General features: G+C 37.1%; 1 protein-coding gene across 8 annotated transcripts in view; it reads right to left on the bottom strand.

Moving 5' to 3' along the window:
• SGO2 (shugoshin 2) overlaps positions 1–20,940 on the bottom strand; it is a 28,821-nt gene extending 7,881 nt beyond the window's left edge. The window contains exons 1-7 of one of the 8 annotated variants that reach the window (XM_070508333.1): positions 20,574–20,710; positions 17,474–17,608; positions 15,862–15,951; positions 15,347–15,522; positions 14,419–14,496; positions 7,343–7,428; positions 903–1,138 (exon numbers count right to left, since the gene is read on the bottom strand). In XM_070508333.1, coding sequence (XP_070364434.1) covers positions 903–1,138; positions 7,343–7,428; positions 14,419–14,496; positions 15,347–15,418 — 472 coding nt within the window. In that variant the 5' untranslated portion in view covers positions 15,419–15,522; positions 15,862–15,951; positions 17,474–17,608; positions 20,574–20,710. Of the gene's footprint in view, positions 1–902; positions 1,139–6,723; positions 6,976–7,342; positions 7,429–14,418; positions 14,497–15,346; positions 15,523–15,861; positions 15,952–17,473; positions 17,609–20,208 lie in introns of those variants that run through there. The other 7 variants (XM_014832470.3, XM_070508334.1, XM_014832468.3 and 4 more) reach the window with 7 other exon arrangements.
• Between the last annotated feature and the right edge of the window lie 749 nt (positions 20,941–21,689).

Raw genomic sequence — 21,689 nt, 5'->3', positions numbered from 1 at the left:
TATTTCTAGAATGGGAGGAGGCCAGCAAAGGAACCCAAATAACAGTAATAACTCTGATAAGGATTACTGTTGAAAGGCTATGAGAAGGAAGCTAAAGTTTATATAAATTACACACACACACTCACATAAATTTTTAGAAAGGAAAAATAATTCTAAGCTCTAAATTCAATATAGTTGTGGTTCCATATCCCAATCTGAAAATCTATGACAAATACAAAGCCAGACTACACCATAGGATTATTATTCTGAAATACCACATAAATAAAATGTGTCATTTTCTCTAACTAAACCATTAGCCAGGCTCAGGTTTTCGCTTTACCACTAATTGGTTATGATTTTTAAAAAGTCACTACACCTATCTAAGCATCCAATTTTTCTATCTATGAAAAGGAGAAGACCAAACTTAATAAATATACAGTCATGCACTGCACAAAACATTTTGGTCAATGACAGACTATGTATATGATGGTGGTCCTGTAAGATTAGTACTATATAGCCTAGGTGTGTAGTAGGCTATACCATCTAGGTTTGTGTAAGTACACTCTACGATATTTGCACAACTACGAAATCAACTAACGATGCATTTCTCAAGAACGTATCCCTGTTGTTAAGCAGGGTATGGTACCTTTTAATTCATAAGCTAAGATACCAAGAGAAGCTCTTTAGGCAGGTTTACTTCTAAATACTGCTCCCAGAGTAACAGTATTAGCCCATGGTGCATTTGACATTTGTCAGCATATTTATTTTTAAATTTTTCACCAGCAATTTTAAACAGCAAAAGTTAGTAAATCCATAACGTAACAGATCTAACTTATTAACTGTTTATAAACCATGCCTCAAGAAAAAAATTTGATGAACCTAACTACTTAATAATGATACTCAAAATGAACTAACAATCTTACCTTTGGGAAGTATATCAATAGAAGAAATATGCTCTGAATCACTTAAACCACACACATTCTGATTATTTTCTTTAAGAAATAATAATTCCAAATTACACTGAGTTGATAAAGGTTGTCTTGTTGATACTGAAGAGGGAATATCAGGTGACATCTTTGATTTAATATTGTCATCACATTGCATTTTCTCTTTACCATCATCATCATCATCATCATCATCATTTGAAGTTAATGGAACCCTAAAGGAAAGTGGGAAAGAATGGGAAATTTTGTATTTTACAAAAAGTATTTGGAAAATTACATGGATAGTTCTTTCTATATTCCATTTATTTAAGATCCAACCATGAACCCACCTTGTTACCTTTTGTGTTCAGTGAAGACAACTTACAAGTAAAAAACAGATAGTTTCTAATAGTACAAACCTTGGAATAAAGAGGAATGCTTCTTATCCCCACAGCTCCAAGGGCCCCAGAAGGAGATCACTGATATAATTACTGGTTAGGCTATTAGGATAATAATACTAATGAAATGAATAAATTTCAAACATACTTACAAATACTCATGCATAATATTTATAGTTTTCCTATAATTAATTTTATGGAATACCCAAAATTCTTACTTTGGTTTCAAATAACTACAATTGCATGTAAAGTTATGTGTGAAATAACGTTTGCTATGTTTCCAAAAGGCATGCATGCAAATTAAAGCCATATTCCTAGAGTAGCTAAATCTATGGGGGGGGGCGGGACAGAAACAATCTGATAATCTAACCTTCTTGAATTCAAACAATGAAGAGTAAAATCCCCCAACGCTAAAGATTTTGCCTTGTATGCCAAATGAATCATAGATATTTAAAAATTATTGATGATGATCAAAATAAATCTTGCAAACTATTTGTTAAAAATTTAAAGGCAAGTATTACTAGAATAGCCATTCAGAGGAAATTTCTATGCCACCTGAAGAAACAAGTTAACAAAAATAGGACAGAGGTTCTGATTCTGGGTTACAGTCGAACAGCTACTACTGAATCCAACCCTATCAAACATAATGTCTACAAATTCTGGACAAAATATAAAAAAACAATTACCTGAAGTCACTAAAAAAAGTGAACAAAAAACAAGTAGAAACTGAAGGGAGTTTGACACTTAGAAAAAGGGTGAGTTGCCACTGTTTACAACCTCAGTCACTGCCACATTTTTAAAAACTTAGAAACCCACAGTCTAGTTCAACCACAGAATTCAGGACAACTACAACAGCTGTAAACTGTGTGTGACGGGGAAAATAAATGAGAAGTAGAGCAGGGAGCCCCAAATTTTGTGTATAAACTCTTCCCAAATCTCTGGCTGACTCCCGAATCATATATATGTGAAGAAGATTCCATGCAGCCTGGCTAAGGACAAAAGAACTGAAACGAGATTCCATATGTTGCTCACAACAGAGAAGCAATAAGTTTAAGTTCAGACAAGGTAACCACCTACTAAAATAAAATAATCAAATTTGTTGAAAGAACATACTTGAATCCAGATTTTCTACAATGTAGGATTCACAATGTCCAGGATATAGTCCAATATTATCCAACATATGAAACCATAAGACAACAACTCAAACTCGAGAGAAAAAAATCAACAGAGAATGATCCTGATATATATAAAAGGCCAATAAGCACATAAAAATATGCTTAATATCATTAGTTAAAGGGAAATCCAAATCAAAACCATGAGACACAACTTCATACCCACTAGGATGGCTAGAATCAGAAGGACAGATAATAAGTGTTGGTGAGGATATGGAGAAACTAGAACCCTACATTTTGCTGGTGGGAATGTAACACAGTGCAGCAGCTTTGGAAAACAGTTTGGCAGTTCCTCCAAAAGTTAAATGTAGAGTTTTCACGTGACCCGGCAATTCTACTTGTAGGTACATACCCAAAAGAACTGAAAACTATGTCCATACAAAAACTCTTACACGAATGTAAGTAGCACCACGACTCATAAAAGCCAAAAAGTGGAAATAGCACAAATGTTCATTAACTGATGATGGATAAACAAAATGTAGTATATCTGTACAATAGAATACTATTCAGTCATAAAAAGGAATGAAGTACCATAGATGCTAACATGAATGAACCTTGAAAATGTTACGCTAAGTCAAAGAAGCTAGACACAAAAGGTCACATATTGTGTGATTCCACTCATATAAAATGTCCAAAATAGGCAATTCCATAGAGACAGAAAGTAGATTAGTGGTTGCCAGGGGCTAGGGAAGAGGAGACTGGGAAGTGACTGCTAATGGATACGGGCTTTCTTTTTGGAGTGATGGCAATATTCTAGTGGAATTTGATAGTGGTAAAGGTTGCACAACTTTGTGAACATACTAAAACCACTGCATTGTATACTTTAAAAGGGCGAATTTCATGTTATGAGAAATTTTATCTGTGACTTATATCTTAATTTTTTAAAAAGTAAGTAGAAGAAAGGAAATAGTGAGGAGCAAACACTAATGACATATGAAATGGAAGAAAAATTGATAACAAAAATCAATGAAACCAAAAGCTGAGTTTTTTAAGAGATCAATAAAACTGACGAAACTCTAGCTAGTTTGAGCAAAAAGATGGAAAACACAAATTACTAATATCAGGAATGAAAGAAAGGACCACACTAGAGATGTCACAGGCATTAAAAGAATAAGGGCACGTTATAAACAACTTTATACCAATATACTTGACTGCCAAGATGAAATGAATGGTTTTCCAGAAAGACAAATAGTTTCTAAATTGACTTGAAAAGAAACAGAAAATCTGAAAAGCCCGATGTCTATTTAAGAAATCAAATTAATAATTAAAAACTCCAGGCCCAAATTACTTCTCTTGTGAATTCTCCCACACATTTAAAGAAGAAATACCAACTCTATAAACTCTTTCAGAAAATGGAGGAAGAGGGAATGCTTTTCATCTCATTTTACAAAGCCAGCATAACCTTTATCAAAACCTATCAAAGAAATAATAATAAAATTATAAATCAATCTCTTATGAACACAGGAATAAAAATCTTTAAGAAAATATTAGCAAATCAAATCTATCAATATGTAAACAGAATAATACACCATGACTGAGTGGAATTTATTCTGGGAATGCAAAGTTGGTTTAACATGAGAAAATCAAGTGAAGTCATCATATTAAAAGAACAAAGGAGAAAAGACATGATTTTCTCCACAGATACAGGAAAAAACATTTCACAAAATTAAATACAAATTCATTAGAAAAACTCTCAGCAAAGCAGAATAAAAAGGAACTTCAACTTGCAAAAATGGTGCTAACTTTTCAAAAGAAAAGATAGAAGCTAGAAGACAATGAAATGACCCTTTTAAATTACTCAAAGATAATTCCAAACCCTCAATTTTATAAACATACTCTTCAAAAATGAAGGTGAAATAAATATGTTTCCAGAAAAACAAAAACTGAGTGAATGCATTGCCAGTACTTGCACTAAAAGAAATAATAAAGAATTTCTTCAGGCAGAAAGAAAATTATCTCAGAAGGAAATATCAAAATGCAGGAAGCTTATTTGTCAGTTTTACCTTAATAAAGCTGAAATAATAAAAATAAGATTATGAACAAGCATAAAATAAAAATTGAAGGAAGTAATATGAAAAAATAGAAAAGTTATATATGTAGGTAATTATAAATGAAAACTGACTACTACACAAAACAATGAAAGTAGGAGTTTGTGGGACTAAAACATATGCTGAATGAAAATACATAATAATAGAAAGGCAGAACACAGGAATGCAGAATTGAACTATGCCAAGGTGCTAGCATTACTGAAGAAGTGGTAAAGTAATATTTTGTATAATAGTGTAATAAATCAAGGATGAATATTGCTACACTAGGGCAATCATAAAGGAATAGAAGATAAGTTAATAGCTAAGAAAAATTAAATACAGTAGTCTCCTCTTATCCTCAGTTTCGCTTTCCACAGTTTCAGTTACCGGCAGTCAACCAAGGTCCAAAAATAACGCTATGTCACAACACCTACGTCATTTGCCTCACTTCGTTTCATCACGCAGGCATTAGATCATCTCATGTCATCACAAGAAGGATGAGTACAGTACAATAAGATATTTTGAGAGAGAAAGACACCACATTCACATAACTTTTATCACAGTATATTGTTATACTTGTTCTATTTTATTATTAGTTATTGCTGTTAATCTCTTATTGTGCCTAAACTATAAACTAAACTTTATCATAGGTATGTACATATACCAAAAATACAGTATAAAAGGGTTTGGTACTATCCGTAGTTTCAGGCATCCAGTGGGGGTCTTGGAATGGATCCCCTGCAGATAAGGGGGGAGACTACTGTAACGAAAAACATTTGATTTCGAAAGAAATCAAGTAAGGAGAGAAAAAAGAACATAAAACAGGTAGCTCAAATAGAAAATAACCAGATGGCAGATATAAATCCAACTATATCAGGAACTAGATTAAACATAAACATACTAAATATTCTATGATGTTACACTGAACTTATTTTTTTAAAAAAGATGAATCTATATGCATTTCAAATATAACAGTTTGAAAGCAAAGTTATAGAAAAAGACATACCATAGAAATGGTATATCAGATAAGTAGACTTTAAAGTAGGAATCATTTTTAGAAATATTTCACATTGATAAAATAATCAATTCATCAGGAAATCAATCTTAAATTTATATGCATCTAATAATAACTTTAAAATATATAAAGCAAAAATTGACAGAACTAAAAGGAGAACCAGATGAATCCATAATCACAGTGGTACACTAAGGCACTTCTCTCAATAGCTGATAGAATAAACAGACAAGAGAACCAGTAAGGCTACGGAAGATCTGAACAATACAATCAACAAACTTGACACAACTGACACATATAGAATACTGCATCCAACAACCACAAAGTACACTTTCTTTTCATGTGAACCCGAAATACTTACCAAATTAGACCAAGATGAGACCAAGTAGGTCTCAATAAATTTCAAAAACCTAAAATCATTTTAACAATGTTCTGTAACTACAATGGACTTAAGCTAGAAACCAACAACAAAAAGTAACTAGAAAAAAATAACCAGCTGTTTGGAAATTTAATAATATACTTGTAAATGATCTATAGGCCAAAAAATATATCAGAACAGACTATCAAAAATTGTGAGAGGAAGCTGAAGCAGTACTTACAGGAAAATAGTTGTATTTTTTAAAAGAAAGACTGAAACTCAGTAATCTACACAATCTGAAGAAGCAAATAATGGTAATAATAATAAAAAATTTTAAATTGAAAAGGAAAAGCAAAACAGGAAGAAAAGAAATAACAAGAATAAATGTAATAGAAAACAAAAATACTAAAAAGAAAGATCAACATAGCCCTAAAGAGGACTATCTTTGCAAAGATGAACAAAACTGATAAACTTTTAGAGCAAAATTAATCAAGAAGTATTGAGAAAGAAATAGAAAGAATATTGAGAAAGAATATTGAGAAATAGTGAGGAAGAAAAGGAGAACATCATTATATATCCTGCAGACATTAAACACATAATTAGAGATACTATGAACAACTATAGCTAATAATTTGGTACTATAGATGAAATGCACAAATTCTTTTCAAAAGTCAACAAACTAGACACAAGAAGAAATAGAAAATCTGAATACTTTTACATCCATTAACATGGGATGTTATCAAAAACATTTCCACAAGAAAACCACAGGCCCAGATAAACTTCTCCCAAGCATTTAAAGAAAAAAACAATTTTACACAAACACTTCCAAAAAATGGAAAAAGAACTGCACTTACCAATTCATCTGCTGTGACCAGTATAATGCAAATACCAAAACTTGATAAAACATATTACAAGAAAGGAAAATTACCTAGTAGAAAACAATGAGGCTAGTAGAAAACAATGTGACCCGGGAGAAAGGAAAAAAAGAACTGAAGAGTTCTACTACATCTCCTACAGATGAACTTGACTGTTGAATTGATGGGAAGTGTCCTTGGAGCCCTGGAGGTACGAGCTGTGGCAAATACCACAGACCATCTCATTCCTCCTCAGTAGGGAACTACAGGCTGATGAAACCCAAATATTGCATCACACACAAAAACACTGATTGTGTTATACAAAAATCTAAGTGCTCTGAAGCAGTGTGATTCCAACTCGTGTTGCTAAAGGTCCACCTGAGCCTCCTTCTTCTCTAGAGTGTATGGGAAAGCAGAAGAATATTTCAAAGTATAAAACTGAATTCTATTAGAGGATGTGTTCAATTTCTTTTACCGGTACAATATTAACAATTTATTTCATTATTTATTTGTAAATGTTTTTCTATGTTTAAAGGAAGCAGACTGAAAAAAACCATTTAAAGTCTAGTTCAGGCAGAAGTGTGCAAGTCAGTATTTAACTGAGTTTTGAAGCAATTACCTTGCAAATGGAAGATGCATCAACTTGCACTGTTTACTAACCCGTTTCTTCTTGCTAGCTGGCAGCAGAAAGGAACTCTGATGGAACTATTTTTGAAAAGAACAAAGAAGATGAAAAGGAACAAAATTCTCATCTCCTTATATCATGTTTGTTATTAAAGTACCAAGGATACCAATAGTAACAGAACAATTCTTTCATTAGCCTTCTATAGTTGAATGAGAATAATGTGATGATAAGGTTAAACACAGTTCATCGTTAATCATGCCATCTAAAGATAATTACTACTAATTATACCACTTCTAATAATCACTACTAATAGGAATGAATACACACGTGCATACCCGCACATATACAGTATCTCTACATATATGTGCAATACACTCATGTCTACATACGTATTATATAATACATTATTGGACTTCATAACACTTATTTTTAAATGACCTTTTAAAAGTCAAAGTCTGGGTGATTTTCATATATCTTTTAAATTTTTGCTTATCTATATTTTGTAAATTACCTGACACTCTTTGAAAATAAATACCATAAAACTGGGCAACGTGCAACCATGTTTTCCTACTACAGTGTTAACCTGTAACAGAAACAGGGGTATGGCCAAATTGACAGGCTGATTTCAAAATTCATAGGGAAATGCAAAGGACCTAGAATAACTAAAACAACTTTGAAAAGGAAGAACAAAGTTGGAGGGCTATGGTAATTGAAATAGTACAGTAGTAGCAGAAAGACAGACAAATAGATTGATAAAATAGAAGAGAGTCCAGATATAGACCCACACACATTTGGTCAACTAATTTTTGACAAAGGTGCAAAGCCAAACAGAGAGCCTGAACTTCCACACTCACCAAGCTATAATAAGGCAATTCTCTTCCAAACCAGGGACACTGTGAGCGAAGGCCAAAGGGAGAGTTGGGGCAGCTCTGCACTGACCCAGCAATGTCAGGGAGAGCACAGGGAGACTCTGGACTCCATTCTCACTCACTAACAACAAGGAGCCCCTCTCCTTCTCCACCAAGGTGGTGAGAGAAGAGGTCTAGTAGAGAGCCAGGATTTTCACCACTCTTCAATGGTAACAACCTCCCCCTTCATTATCCCCTTCACCCTGGTGTCCCTGGAAGCCATAAAAGTAACAAGGCGTCACTCGCTGTCCCAGCCACGGTGGTGTCAGCCTGAACTCCCAACCCACCCATCAGTTAGGAGACATCCCTGTGTCCAGGGTGTCAACAGAGGCTGGGTGGGGAACTTAAACTTTGACCCTTCACTTGGCAGTAGGTGGCACTTCCCTTTATCACCACGTGGTGTCATAGGAAGCCTGCTAAAAGAGAAGGTTTAAATAAGATCCAGAGTCTCATAATATAATACCTAAAATGTCTAAGATTTAATCAAAAGTAACTCATCACACCAAGAATTAGGAAAACCTAAATTTCAACTTGAAAAGACAATCAACGACCACCAACACCAAGATGACACAGATGTTGGAATTATCTAACAAGGATTTTAAAGCAACTATCATAAAAATGCTTCAAAAAGCAATTACTAACAGGCTTAAAACACATGAAAAAAAAGAAAGTCTCAGAAAAGAAACAGAAGATGTAAAGAAGAACCAAATGGAAACTTAGAACTGAAAAATACAATAACCAAAATCAATTAAAAACTCATTGAACTCAACAGCAAAATGGAGAGGACAAAGGGAAAAAAAATCTGTGAACTTGAAGATAGAGCAATAAAGTACCCACCTAAGCAAGAAAGAAGAGACTGAAAAAACAGAGTGCCAGAGATTTGTGGAACTATGATAAAAGATACAACATTCACGTCACCCGAGTCCCAGAAGGCAAGAAGGGGGGTGGGGCCAAAAAAGTTGTGGGGAAATAATGGCTGAGAATGTTCCAAACTTGGCAAAAGAAATCAACCTGCATATTCAAGCTGAGTGAACTTCAAAAAGGATAAACCCAAAGAAATTATGCCAAGACACATCCTAACCAAACTTCTCAAAACTAAAGACAAAGACAAAAATCTTGAGAGCACTAAGAGAGAAATGACACCTTACCTACAGAGTAAAGAAATAAAAAATAAATAAGCATCTGACTCAAAGTTAGAAAAGTAACAATAAAATAAAGCACAGAAAAGCAGAAGAAAGGACTTCTCACTAAAGAAAAAAGCAAAAACTAATAAGTTTGAAACACCAAAATAGTAGAACTCAAAATTAAATACAAAAGATGATTCTTTTAAAAGAATAAAAATAGAAAAACCACAACCACCTAGTGGGGAAAAAAAAAAAATAGAGAAAAGCCCAAATACACAAAATTAGTCAACTGAAGGAATATACAACACAGACAAAATTAAAAAAATAACAAACTACTTGGGCCAACTCGATGCAAATCAGTTTGAAAACACAGATAAGATGGATAATTTTCTAAGGAAATATAGTTCAATAAAACTGACCACAAACGATAGAAAGAAATTTTCCTAAGCAAAACAACATACCTAGAAGAAATAAAGTTAACAAAGAGCTACCATTCCCACCAAGAAAGACCCAGATCCAGATGGTTTCACAAGAGAATTCTACCAAACCTTTAAAGAAAAAATAATTCTAACACTATATCATTTTTCCAGAGCACAGGAAAAGGAAAACACCCAAATTCTTTTTATGAGTTTAATATATATACAACATTTTTATCAATGCCTAAAGACTATACAAAAAGAAAACCTCAAAGAAACCTCACTTATGAATAACAGTAAAAAATTCCCGAACGAAATACTAGCCAAAAGAATTCAGTAGCACATCAAAAGAATAATAGGTCATTTCTGACATTTATTTTAGAAATGCAAAATTAGCAAAGCTACTAAAATAAGTCATATTAATACTCCTAAAAAGAGAGACCACATGATCATCACCGTAAGTGCTAAAAAGGTATTTTTACATTATTTATCACTATTTTTTATTTTAAAAGCTCAATAACACAAGTATTACAGGATAAACATGGACCTCATCCTTAAAAAAGCACATACACACAAGCATCGTTCTTAATGGGGAAACACTATACAACATTTTAAGAGTATTTATTGCATTCTACCATGTTCTAGACATTGTTGTGGTACAGACAAAAATCCTGTACTCAAGAAGCTTATATTCTGGGGGGACAAACACATAACAAGTAAAATTATATGTTATATAGTGTTAAGTGCTAAGGAGAAAAATTAAAGCAGGGAAGCAGAACATGAAACACTGGGACAGGAGTGGGGAAGGATTCAGATTCATGCAAGGTTGCCAGGGAAGGCTTCACCAAAGTGACTTCTGAATGATGCTCTGAAGCAAGCCAGGGAACTGGCCATGTGAAGGAAGAACAAGTCCAAGGCCCTGGGAGGGCAGCTTGCCTGTGTTAGAGGGAGCAGGGGGAAGCCTGCGTACAGAAGATGTTAAAGAGCAGGAAGGCGAGTAGTAGATGAGGGGAGAGAAAGAACAAGAGTTTCGGTTTTCAGACAATACTGGGCAGTGGACGAGATGGGAAGCCACTGGAGGGCTTTAAGCAGAAACTACATTTTAACAGGATCACTCTGGCTGCTATGCTGAGAAGAGAACAGAGAGGGGCAAGGGCAGAAGCAAGCAGCCCCAGCTGGCATGCTACTACGATAATTCAGGGAAGAGATCACGGTGACTCAGATGAGTGGTGAAAGCGAGGGCTGTGAGAAGTGATAGAATTCCAGACTGATTTTTAAGGCAGCACTAAAAGAATCTGCTAAAGGATCAGATATGGGGTGTGAGGAAAAGATAGCAAAATAGAAGTGTAATTACCTGAGGTGAAGACCCCAAAAGGAATTGGTTTGGTGGCAAATGTGAAATTTAAGATGCCACTTAGACATCCAAATAGCAATGCCAAGTAGGTAGCTGGATATGTACTGTCTGGAGTTCAGAGATGGCCAGGCTGGAGATGCAAACTGGGGAGTCATCAGTATTTAATAGCAATTAAAACCAGAAGACTGGATGAAATCATTTAGGGAACTAGGGTAGATAGAAGAGAGAGGTCCAAGAACTGAGTCCTGGGGTACCCAAAATTTAGCAGTCAGGAAAATAAAGAGGAACCAGCAAACAGACCAAAAAAAGAACAGTCAGAAAGGTACGAAGAAACTCAGGAGAGTGTAGTACCCTAAAAGTCATGTGGCGATAACATAAGGACCAAGAAATATCCAGAGGTTCTGGTAACAGTGGAGATCAATTTTCAGAAAAGTGGTTTTAACAGAGTGGTGGTAAAAACCCAATTGGTGCAATTTCAAGAGAAACTGCAGACACTGAACAGTTCTCTCAAAGAATTGCGCTTTAGGGGCTGGCCCCGTGGCCAAGTGGTTAAGTTCACACGCTCCGCTGCAGGTGGCCCCGTGTTTCGTTGTTTCAAATCCTGGGCGTGGACATGGCTACTGCTTATCGAACCACGCTGAGGCAGCGTCCCACATGCCACAACTAGAAAGACCCACAACGAAGAATATACAACTGTGTACTTGGGGGGGTTTGGGGAGAAAAAGGAAAAAATAAAAAATCTTAAAAAAAAAAAAGAATTGCGCTGTAAAGCTAAGACGAAAAATGAGATAGTATAGCTGGGGGCAAGGGGTGTAAGTGGAGTAAGAGGTTTTAGTTTTGTTCTCTTTCTTTCTTTCTTTCAAGATGGGAGATAACATTTTTGCATCCTGATGGGAATAATCCAGAAGGGAGGAAAAAAATTAATAACACAAGAGGAAAAGGCAATCTACACCAACATCAAGCCAACAGCAAAAGACAACCCAAGTGTCCAACAACAGGAGCCTAGTTAAATGAGCTAGAAGTCCACTCTAGATCCATCCTCAGCAGCACTAAGAAAGAAGGAGGAAGCATTCCCTGTAATCCTATGGAGAGCTCTTCCTTCAAGATATGTCACATAAAAAAAGCAAGCCATAGAGCAGTTGGTATAGTATGTTATCTTTCGTGTAACAAAGAAAATTAAGAAAATATTTACATGTTTGTTTGTTTTTATATAAAGAAACAAACAAAAGTAGTAACCTGCATGAGGCGTGGGGAGAAGAGAGGAGAATAGAGAAGAAAGTAGCTGGAGGCAGAACAGAATTATGTGAGACGTCATTCTACACGTCTTTATACTGTTTTGGTATTAGAACTACATGTCCATATTATCCACCACCCTCCCCGCTCAAGTAAAAAGAGAAGCAATTGTGAAACTTGATATGCAAAAGTTAGTCTGTTAAATAATAAGTCCAAGAAAGTGGACACCAAAGTTGTATGATGTGCCTTCATCCTCCAGCTTCTGCATCCGCTGTTTTTCACTTTTCTTAAATCCAGATGCTGATCTCAGCTCTCTTTGAGTTCTCCAAAGAGAGCCACACAAAATACATCTGGGAACAATGTTGACTTTACTAAAGATTTTTTTAAAGAACCAACAGAGGGAAGGAACTTCACATCACCTAACTCACAACAGACCGTTGAGCAAGTTTTTAGGGCTAGCTGTTCTCCAAAGTTCCTCGAGCTATCAGTGATCTGACCCTCCTCCCACATCTTGCCAATGAGCTTTTCCCTCTTACTCTCCAAGTCAATTCCTATACGGACTCTACATTCCCCAATGCTGTATCTGATTCTGGTCTTACTAATTTACTCAGGGCAATTCAATTCTGCCCTGTGAGATGATCGGCAAAACAGAGGCCCTCCCCGACTCCCCCCACCCACCCCTCCAGTGAAAAGCGTCTCTTCTCCTTAGAGGGTGCCAAAGGCACAAGGCACACCTCTGCTCACCGGTTATCCCAGGTCTCACATTATAATGCTAGTAGCTACACCCCCTGAACACTATTCCACAGGGACATTTACACAAATCCTCTCTTCATCCAAATGTCAATTAAGTTAGACCATAAAGTACCTCTTCTTTGGCTAGCTTTTATAAAAATTATGACAAAAGAGCTAAACACTGACCACATAGGTTGAAAGAGTTCATATCTTCTTACCACAAAGACTGCACTTAAGAGCCTTATAAATGACCTTAAAAAGTTTTTAAAAGCAGAGGTTTGCAGAGAATTTAGAAAACACAGGAAAATACACATACAATAAAAGCTATGCTAGCTAGCATTTATCACACTCTTCCTACTTTCAGGACACACGCTAGCCACATTTAACTCTTACAATAACTCTTTGTAGATAGGCTACCATTATCCACACCACGCAGAGAAGGACACTAAGGTTCAGAGTTCAAGGCCAAAGTCATAGAAGCAGGAAGTAGCAGAGCTGGGATCTAAACACAGGCAATCCCATTCCAAAGCCACCCTCTGGAGCACTAACTGTCTCCAGAATCTATCAAGAAATGGATGTAAAACTGCGACTTCACTAACTTTCTTCAGTTTATCTATTATGTATATTTTGCCTTCTCATTAGCCATTCCTTCACAACAATTAATTTTCCTCTTTAGATGCTTGAGTTAAATTCATTAACACTTAGTCCTTCTTTCTTTCTGCTCATATGTTTAATTTTCCTAGTCTGTCCTTTACCTTTTATTTTTATGATTTTTAGCCTTCTAAAAAATTTTTTTCTGAGAAAATCCACCAAGACCTTCCTTTATGGTTTCTATCTTTGTTTCCAGGTATAGAAAGGCCTCTCCTACCTTTTCATTTACATTTTCTCCTCATTTTATACGATTTCCCTTTTTACATTTATTTTAGAGAGTGGTATAAAGTAGGCTCTGACTCTGTTTTTCTCCAAATAGTTTTCTGTGTCTATCTTTTTTTAATAAAGCAAATTCTTTCCTAATTTGAAATATTACCTTTCTACTAATATCTTTTATGTTTTCTAGTCTGTCTAGGGGTTATTACATTCCACTGAGCAAATGTTACTTTTAATCAAAATCTAATTTTTATATAATAATTTCAATAATGGACTATACTAAATGATAATGTGCTGTTCGCCAGTTAAAACTGATATTATTGTCTTTCCTTTGCACAAAGTATAAGATATGAATCTCTAACTTTGATGCTATTTAATCTCAAATATCCTCACTAATGTTAAAAAACTATACCACTTACACACAAATTTTACTTACCTCAGAAAGCGTGCTCATTTCAATTGCGGTTATCAAGTTATTGTTCATGAGTGCTTCTATTTCTATAAGCTTCTTATTCTGCATATATAAAATACAGAAAGATTCCTTTTAATCAATTAAGATATGGAGTTTATTATACCATATCTTTATGAATATCATCAGCTGAGAAGACTTAGAAAATAATCGAGATCACATTGAACTAAAAATTAAGACCACATTGAGCTAAGAAGGTACTACACTGTACAGTCCAAACAGCCACACAGACACGTACATATACACACACACACATTTTGAATGCTTCTGAACGATCAATCATAAATTTTCCTACAAGCATTTTTCTATCTTCTCATAATAACACATCATACAGCAAGTGAACACAGTTTGTCAGCTCCACGAATTTAAACCCTCTAGTAGATCATTTTTCCATTTTAAATTCATTTTCACTCATTTGAGAATTAGATCTATAGTTGCAGACTAGCCAATCATTGGCTGTTACTGCCCTGTCTGTGGAGAGAGTTGAAAGGTGGAAGGAAAAGGAATGACTACAATCTTCATTCTATTTGGCTATAGCCAGTGAAATGCTGGGATAAAGGAGAATACACTCTAGGAACTCCCTCCTTTCAACCTACTGGAAGAACTATGCCCATCTCCTTAAAATGTACTAATGCACCAAGCTTTGCTTATGATAAGCAATCAAATGTTGATCAAGGTATTGTGCTGGTTTGTGGAGCCACAAGTACATATCTAGAATGCAGACTTAAGACACCAATTTTATTACCCAGTAACAGTCTGTCCATTAACACGGCACACTCTTCCAACAATTTTTTACAACAATGAGAGATTTTAAATACATTTTTAGAGCTTCTATAATAATATAGTTAAGATTTTAGTTATAATTCAGAATTCAAACACAATACAGTTTCCATACCAAATTATTTAGCTTTAGGCGAAGGAATGTGTTCTCAAAATTCAGTTTCTCCACTTCTTTTTGCAATAGCATCTTTTCAGTTGTAATTCTTCGAGAATTCTCTTTCTCTCTACTAAGAGCCTGAGCTAACGCCCTGTTGTTGTGCTTTAAAGAAATTTTGAAAATAGAAGAATTGTCTGTAAAAAGATTTTAAGAGAGTTAATATTGAACTTACACCTTAATAAAATTTCAGATTCCTTAATAAAATTATTTTAGGCAAAATGTATTTCCCTTTACAATTTTTAACTAAAGGTTGGAAAAGAAGAGAATGACAATATAGATGTAGTTTTGAAAAAAATGTACCCAGAGTTTGGAGCTGAAGAAATAAAAGCTAGATAGAAGATTAAAAACAAGAGTTGTGAGGAACGCAGAATGTCTGTGACTACAGAGCTGGGAATAAGAGGACTCCAGCAGAGACATGGTATTCTGGGTAATTAGATCAGTCACAAAGACTAAATCTTGATACGTTGCCCTACCTTCCTCCGCACCTTTGACCAGGAGGTAGAATGGAGAAGCGGATCCTGCAGCTCTAACTGAGACCTCCCATAGGAATTAGGGCAGCCAATCTGTAGAAATTTTAAAACCAGTTTCTGTGGCTCCAGGATTGAACAAATTAGTTAATGCTCCCAAAGTCCATTTTTCAAAACCTTGAGTGAAAGGGAGCATACTTACTACGATATTGGACAGCTCAGCTAAATCCTGCAGGATCTTCAACCTTCACTCCAAATACCCTACCTTTTACTTTTAGGCATCTACTGCAATCTAAATTTGACCTCTTCTCCTCACAAGCACTATGTAAAGATAATTTCAATCAGAAATGCTTTTCTGTTGTTAGCAAAGAAATTTTATTGTGAATTCCTTGGTGAAACTCACCTTAAATATAGTGTGTTCCCTCAGTACACTTAGTGTAATTATATTTCCTTAATTTTGATTTACATGCCACTATTCAATCCATATTCCACTGAAAAAAAGTATAGTGTATGTAAAATATGTTTATAAAAGTAATAATATTTTTTAAATACTCATGGAAAGTTTGGGTATCTAAAAAACAGGGTCCAAAAAAACCACTTTATCTTTGGCACAGAGAAAGTAGTTTCAGATAGCCACCTGTGACACGGGAAATGGAAAGACTTGAACCAGTTTAGGACTACCTGTTGCATTCCTCAAACTCACTATATTCCTTCATAACAGTGGGGGTGCAGTTGTCCTGCCAAAGAGAACAGGAAATAGCAGCTGCTACAGGAGGTGGCCTAGTACGGCCCTTGAGGCCCGGGTAGGAGCAACATTATGATTTAAAGATACTCAGGAGGCTCGGCTATGTCACAAGGCACACACAATTACCCTTCACAGGTGCTCTATCAGCAGGAAACTTCTCTGGCTCCTGCTAAGGTAGAGATGGACCTTTGAGATAATTTTTAGAAGCAATGAAAATTTATCTTGGGGAGTTTTTCCCACCTCGTTTTTTTGCCCTTCTGACATCCTCGTTCCAGAATCCATGAAATCCTATCTCCAAAGTGCTCAGTGCCCTCATGATGAGCTTTGGCCATATAAAATCACCCACTACAGCACCCTATCTGAGCCAACCACCTCTCTTACCCATCATCCAATTGCTACAGCATGCCAGAAGAACAACCTGTCACTTCTTTGAGCTCTTTCTCCAGAAATGTCACATTGGTGTTTTCTTTGCAGTGTAGGAGGAGGCGGCCCCAGCCTCACTCCTGAAAATTCAGCTGTCACCAGGGGAAGGGGGTGGGGGGGCACAGGAGGTCAGGGGGCCACAGCGGGTGAAGGGGAGCACTTATGTGGTGACAGTCAAGAAATAATGTGCAACTGAAATCTCACATTGATGTTAACTATTATGAACTCAATAAAAAAAAAATTCAGCTGTCACGACTGATAGTAAATCATCATAACCACCCAATTGATAGGAGTTGAAGTGGATATGAAGGATTGAATGGGGAAAAAATGCCTCATTTAACAAAACAGTCATTTTAGTCATATTCTATACTTGATAAAGTACCAAATACTATATTAATTCTCCAGGGGAAATTAAAAATGTGAGTATACTTTAAAATTGACAGCACTTACTTATTATTTTTGTTTTGATTTTGGAAGCAAGAGAAACATTCAACTTAGCAGGCTTTGAAATTCTTTTTTCTTTCACATGTCTCTTGACTCCTGAGGTAAAAAGTGAGCCAGTTTCCAACACTGGGTACTCCATCACTGAAGTGGGAAAAAAAAAAGAAAGAAAGAAACCATAGTATTGATTAATAAAAGAAAAAAGAACTGATAAATATATTCTACAAAGTAACAATCATGACTTAAATAATATATTTTGTCTGTACACAAGCATTTGCAAAGTCAACCAAGTTTTTGCTCTTACCACTACTGTATGGAAATTGACCATTAAGGTCACCAAATTGCCATGTTGCTAAATCAAATACAGCAGTCGAGGCCCAGTTCTCGTTTTATTTCATCTCTGAGTAGTATTTAATATCAGATCATTCTCTCTCTGAAATACTATCTTCAGTTGGCTCCCAAAACACCCTACTGTCCTGCCTCATTGACCATTTCTTCGAAATCTCTTTTGTTGGTTATTCTTCAGCTCTCTAACCTCTTACATTAGAGTGCCCCAGTTCTCAGACCTTTAGCCTCATCTCTTTTCTATCTACATATACTCCCTTGGGGGCTATCATCCAGTGTCCTGGCTTTTAAACCTAAATGCTGATGACTTGTAAATTTATACTCCCCATCAACCCCAGACTTACTCATCCAATTGCCTACTCCTCATCTCCAACTTGGACCTCTAAGATGCATCTCAATTTTAGCAGGTTCTAAACTCCCCCGACCCAAACATTCTCCCTTTAGCTCACTTAATGGCAACTCTATCCTTCCAAGTGCTTAGGTTAGAAGCCTCTTTCTCTCACATCCCATATCCACTCTACCATCAGTCATGCTGGCCCAGCTTTCACCACACAGCCATATGGATCACTTACCACTATTTATACCACTACCACTCTGATCCAGGTGCCATTCTCTCTCATGTATGTCATTTGCTACAGCAACCTAAATGGTGTCCCTGCTCCCATCTTCTCCCCTAGTATCTATTCTCAACCCAATAACCAAAATGATCCTTTTAAAACTTAAGTAAATTCATGTCACTCCTCTGTTAAAAACCCTCCAGTGGTTTTCCAGCTCACTCAAGAGTAGAGTCATAATCCTTACAACGGCCTAGAAGGTACTACACAATTTGACACTCTCTCCTTCCCCAGTTCTTATCAGTACCTCTCTGACCTCTTCACTACTCTTCCTTCTCCTCACTAAGCTCCAGCCACCCTTTCCACCTCGGGATGCTCCCACTGCAGAACCTCTGTATTCCTTTTTTTCTTTTGTACCAACTCTTCCTTCAAATAACCACTGGCTTTGCTCACTGCCTTTAAGTCTTTGCTCAAATGCCACTTTCCTAGTGGGCCTTCCCAGACCAAACTATTTAAAATTGCACACCTGACATCATTTCACTTGCTATTTTATTTTTTGACATTGACTTATCAATGTCTAACATAAAATTGCATAATTTCCTTATTTAATTTATTGTCTTTCTTCTCCTACTAAAATTTAAGTTCCGTGAGGGCACGGATTTTTGTCAAGTTTGTTTCCAGCTGTACCCTCAGTGCCCAGAAGAGTGCCTGGCACATAGCAGCTACTGAATAAACATGTGTTGAAGAAATGCCTAAGGATAAATGAAAGAAATTTCAAGTAGTAAAAACTGCCCAATACTGGAATGAACCTCCTTTTCAAGTGTTGAACAGATGTTGTGAGATGTCAAGCAAATAACAGAAGGATGGTTTTAGAAGAAATTTCTGCAATGGGGAAGAAGTTAAACTAGGAACCTTCCAGGATTAAGGTTCAATGCTTCTTCTAAAAGCTTTGCCAAAAAGAAACTTTGATCTCCATCTATTCTATAGATAACAGAACACAGGCACACACAGAAACTCCATGCAACCTGTTGCATCTCACACACCTGAAAAAGATCCATAGAAATCTAGTCCATTTCCCAAAAAATCTTGTCAGGAAGATCAAATCTCATTTCACTAATTAGGAAATCCCAGCTGAACTGCCCTCCCCAATATGTTGGTTCTTAGTTCCCTTACTTAATAAATGACACCAACAATCACCCCCCAAATCTTCAAGTTAGAAGTCAGAAAGTCTTCCTTAACACTGCCCGGTTACCCTGCACATTAACAACCTCACCAAGTAAGGCTTTATGAGCCAAAGCCAGGCCCTTGGAGTACCATTCCAGTGTGACTTGCCATATAGAGATTGAGGTATTATAAACAGTGGTTGGGACAGTATAGGAGTCCCAGTTCCAACATTTCAAAGCTATGTGATCGTAACATCTCTAAGTCTCAATTTCCAGACTTAAAAAATGATAGAAAATAAGGGCATCGCGTAGCAGGGACTAAATGAGCCAATGTATGTATAGTGCCTGGTACAGGCCCTGGCACATAGTCAACACTAATAAGGCCTATTTATTGGTATTCCGTAGCTCTTGTCCGGCCAGCATCTCGGCTATCTCTAAATCAGAAATAGTTCCACATCCAACTCTCCCGAATTGCATCCCTCATCTAGAAAAAGCATCGTCCCTATTCCCTAACGAAACCCTACTTGTACATCAAGACCCAGTTCAAGTTCTAAGTTCTTCCCAGGCTTCCATCACCCCTTCGCCTTCAGCCAGCCTCCCTTCTGGATGAGCGCTCCAAAGGCGAGGGCTCCCTCAAGAACGTGGGAAGGCAGTCTCTAAGGTTCATTCCGCAGGTACTTACTGAGCGCTCACAAGGAGCTAGATATCGCGGTAAAAGCATGAAGCAGATCAGTCACAAGACAGAGCTCCCTTCCTTCAAGGAGCTGACCTTCTATCTGGCGGCTCGCTCCCTCCCCCAGTCCCCAGCTGGGCGCTCAAATCTCAGCAACAAAAAGCAGCGACTTAGACCCGAACCAGGGACTCCCCCGGCGAGCCCTCGGCCACGGACCGGAACACCGCAGGCGGAGAGTGGGCTGGGCCGCGGGCCGGCGGGGCTCGGCGGACCGGAGACCTGGGGCGGCAGCGCCCGGAGGTTCGGCCCGGGAGAGGCCCGCATCCCGCCAGACAGAGGGCGGCCACGCCCAACGTGACAGGTCACCGACTTACTGCTTTTTCAGCGTGGCGGGGACCAGCACCTGCTCCCGGAGCTCGGCGCCCGCGGCCCAGGCTTGGGTTTAAACTCCTCAGCCGTTAGCGGTTGCCGCCTCAGCCAATCAGGTCCTGAGAAGGCGGCGCAAAGGCGCGCAGGTAGAGGAAGTGGGAGCGGAAGGGGCGGGACCTCGCCGCGAGCGACAGGAGCGGGCGTGGCCAGGAGAGCCGGGGCGCCGTCCGCTGGGTGAAACGGGCCAGTTGTGGCTCCGAGCGGGCGCCGTGGTGCTGTCTCCTGATGCTTAGGTGAAAAAGGAAACTCTCCTTTGACGAAACTGCCTTTATCAGTCAGAGGTCTAAAAACCTTGACAGCCACCTGAAGTCTGTTGGAAAGTTTTTGTTGTTTATGACGTTACTGTGAGAGGGCCCGCCCACATCTTATCATTTCTTCTGCATCTTTGCATTCTTTGCATCTTTGCATTATGATGCTGGCACCATTATATAGTTTTCACTTAAAAGCTCTCCCCGCTTTTAACTTTCTGAGGGAAAAGCAGGAATGAAATTTGATTGAAAATTCTATCTCATCAATGTTTAGGTCTGTACTAATGGTCTGTTTTAGCTTTATATAGAAGTATGACATTTTCCGTTATACACAACTACATAAAAATATATATATATATAAACGTATATATATATCATTCACTTTATGTTCCAAGTCAGTTATCTGAGTTTCCTTTCACAAATGACTTTCATAATCTATACAAAGAATTTGGAGAAACAATACAGAGAGTAAAATTTCCTTTGTATGCCATTAGACTGAAAATGAAAATAGCTCGTTACATTTAGGTTTTAATAGTTGATTATACAGTGATACAGTCAACTTCATATTCTTGTCGATGTTTTGTTCATTTGGGGACATTCGAGAATCACAACTTTCCATTTTACTTTAGAGAATCTAGACAAATGATGCAAAACATGATTTTGAGTTAAACCTTTTAGTCTAATATATTTCAAGATCGGTCTCCAAAGAGATCTGGCTATGTGAATCTTGTGTATGTAGAAAACTATTTACTGATTAGCCAGCTGCTAAAATTACAGTGCATGGTACAGTAAAAACTTCAGTGATACTGGTTT

This window comes from Equus asinus, chromosome 4 (genome assembly GCF_041296235.1).
Source record: "Equus asinus isolate D_3611 breed Donkey chromosome 4, EquAss-T2T_v2, whole genome shotgun sequence".
NCBI classification, from domain to species: Eukaryota; Metazoa; Chordata; class Mammalia; order Perissodactyla; family Equidae; genus Equus; species Equus asinus.
Note: the sequence above shows the minus strand (reverse complement) of the source record. Positions and strands in the feature narration are given on the sequence as shown.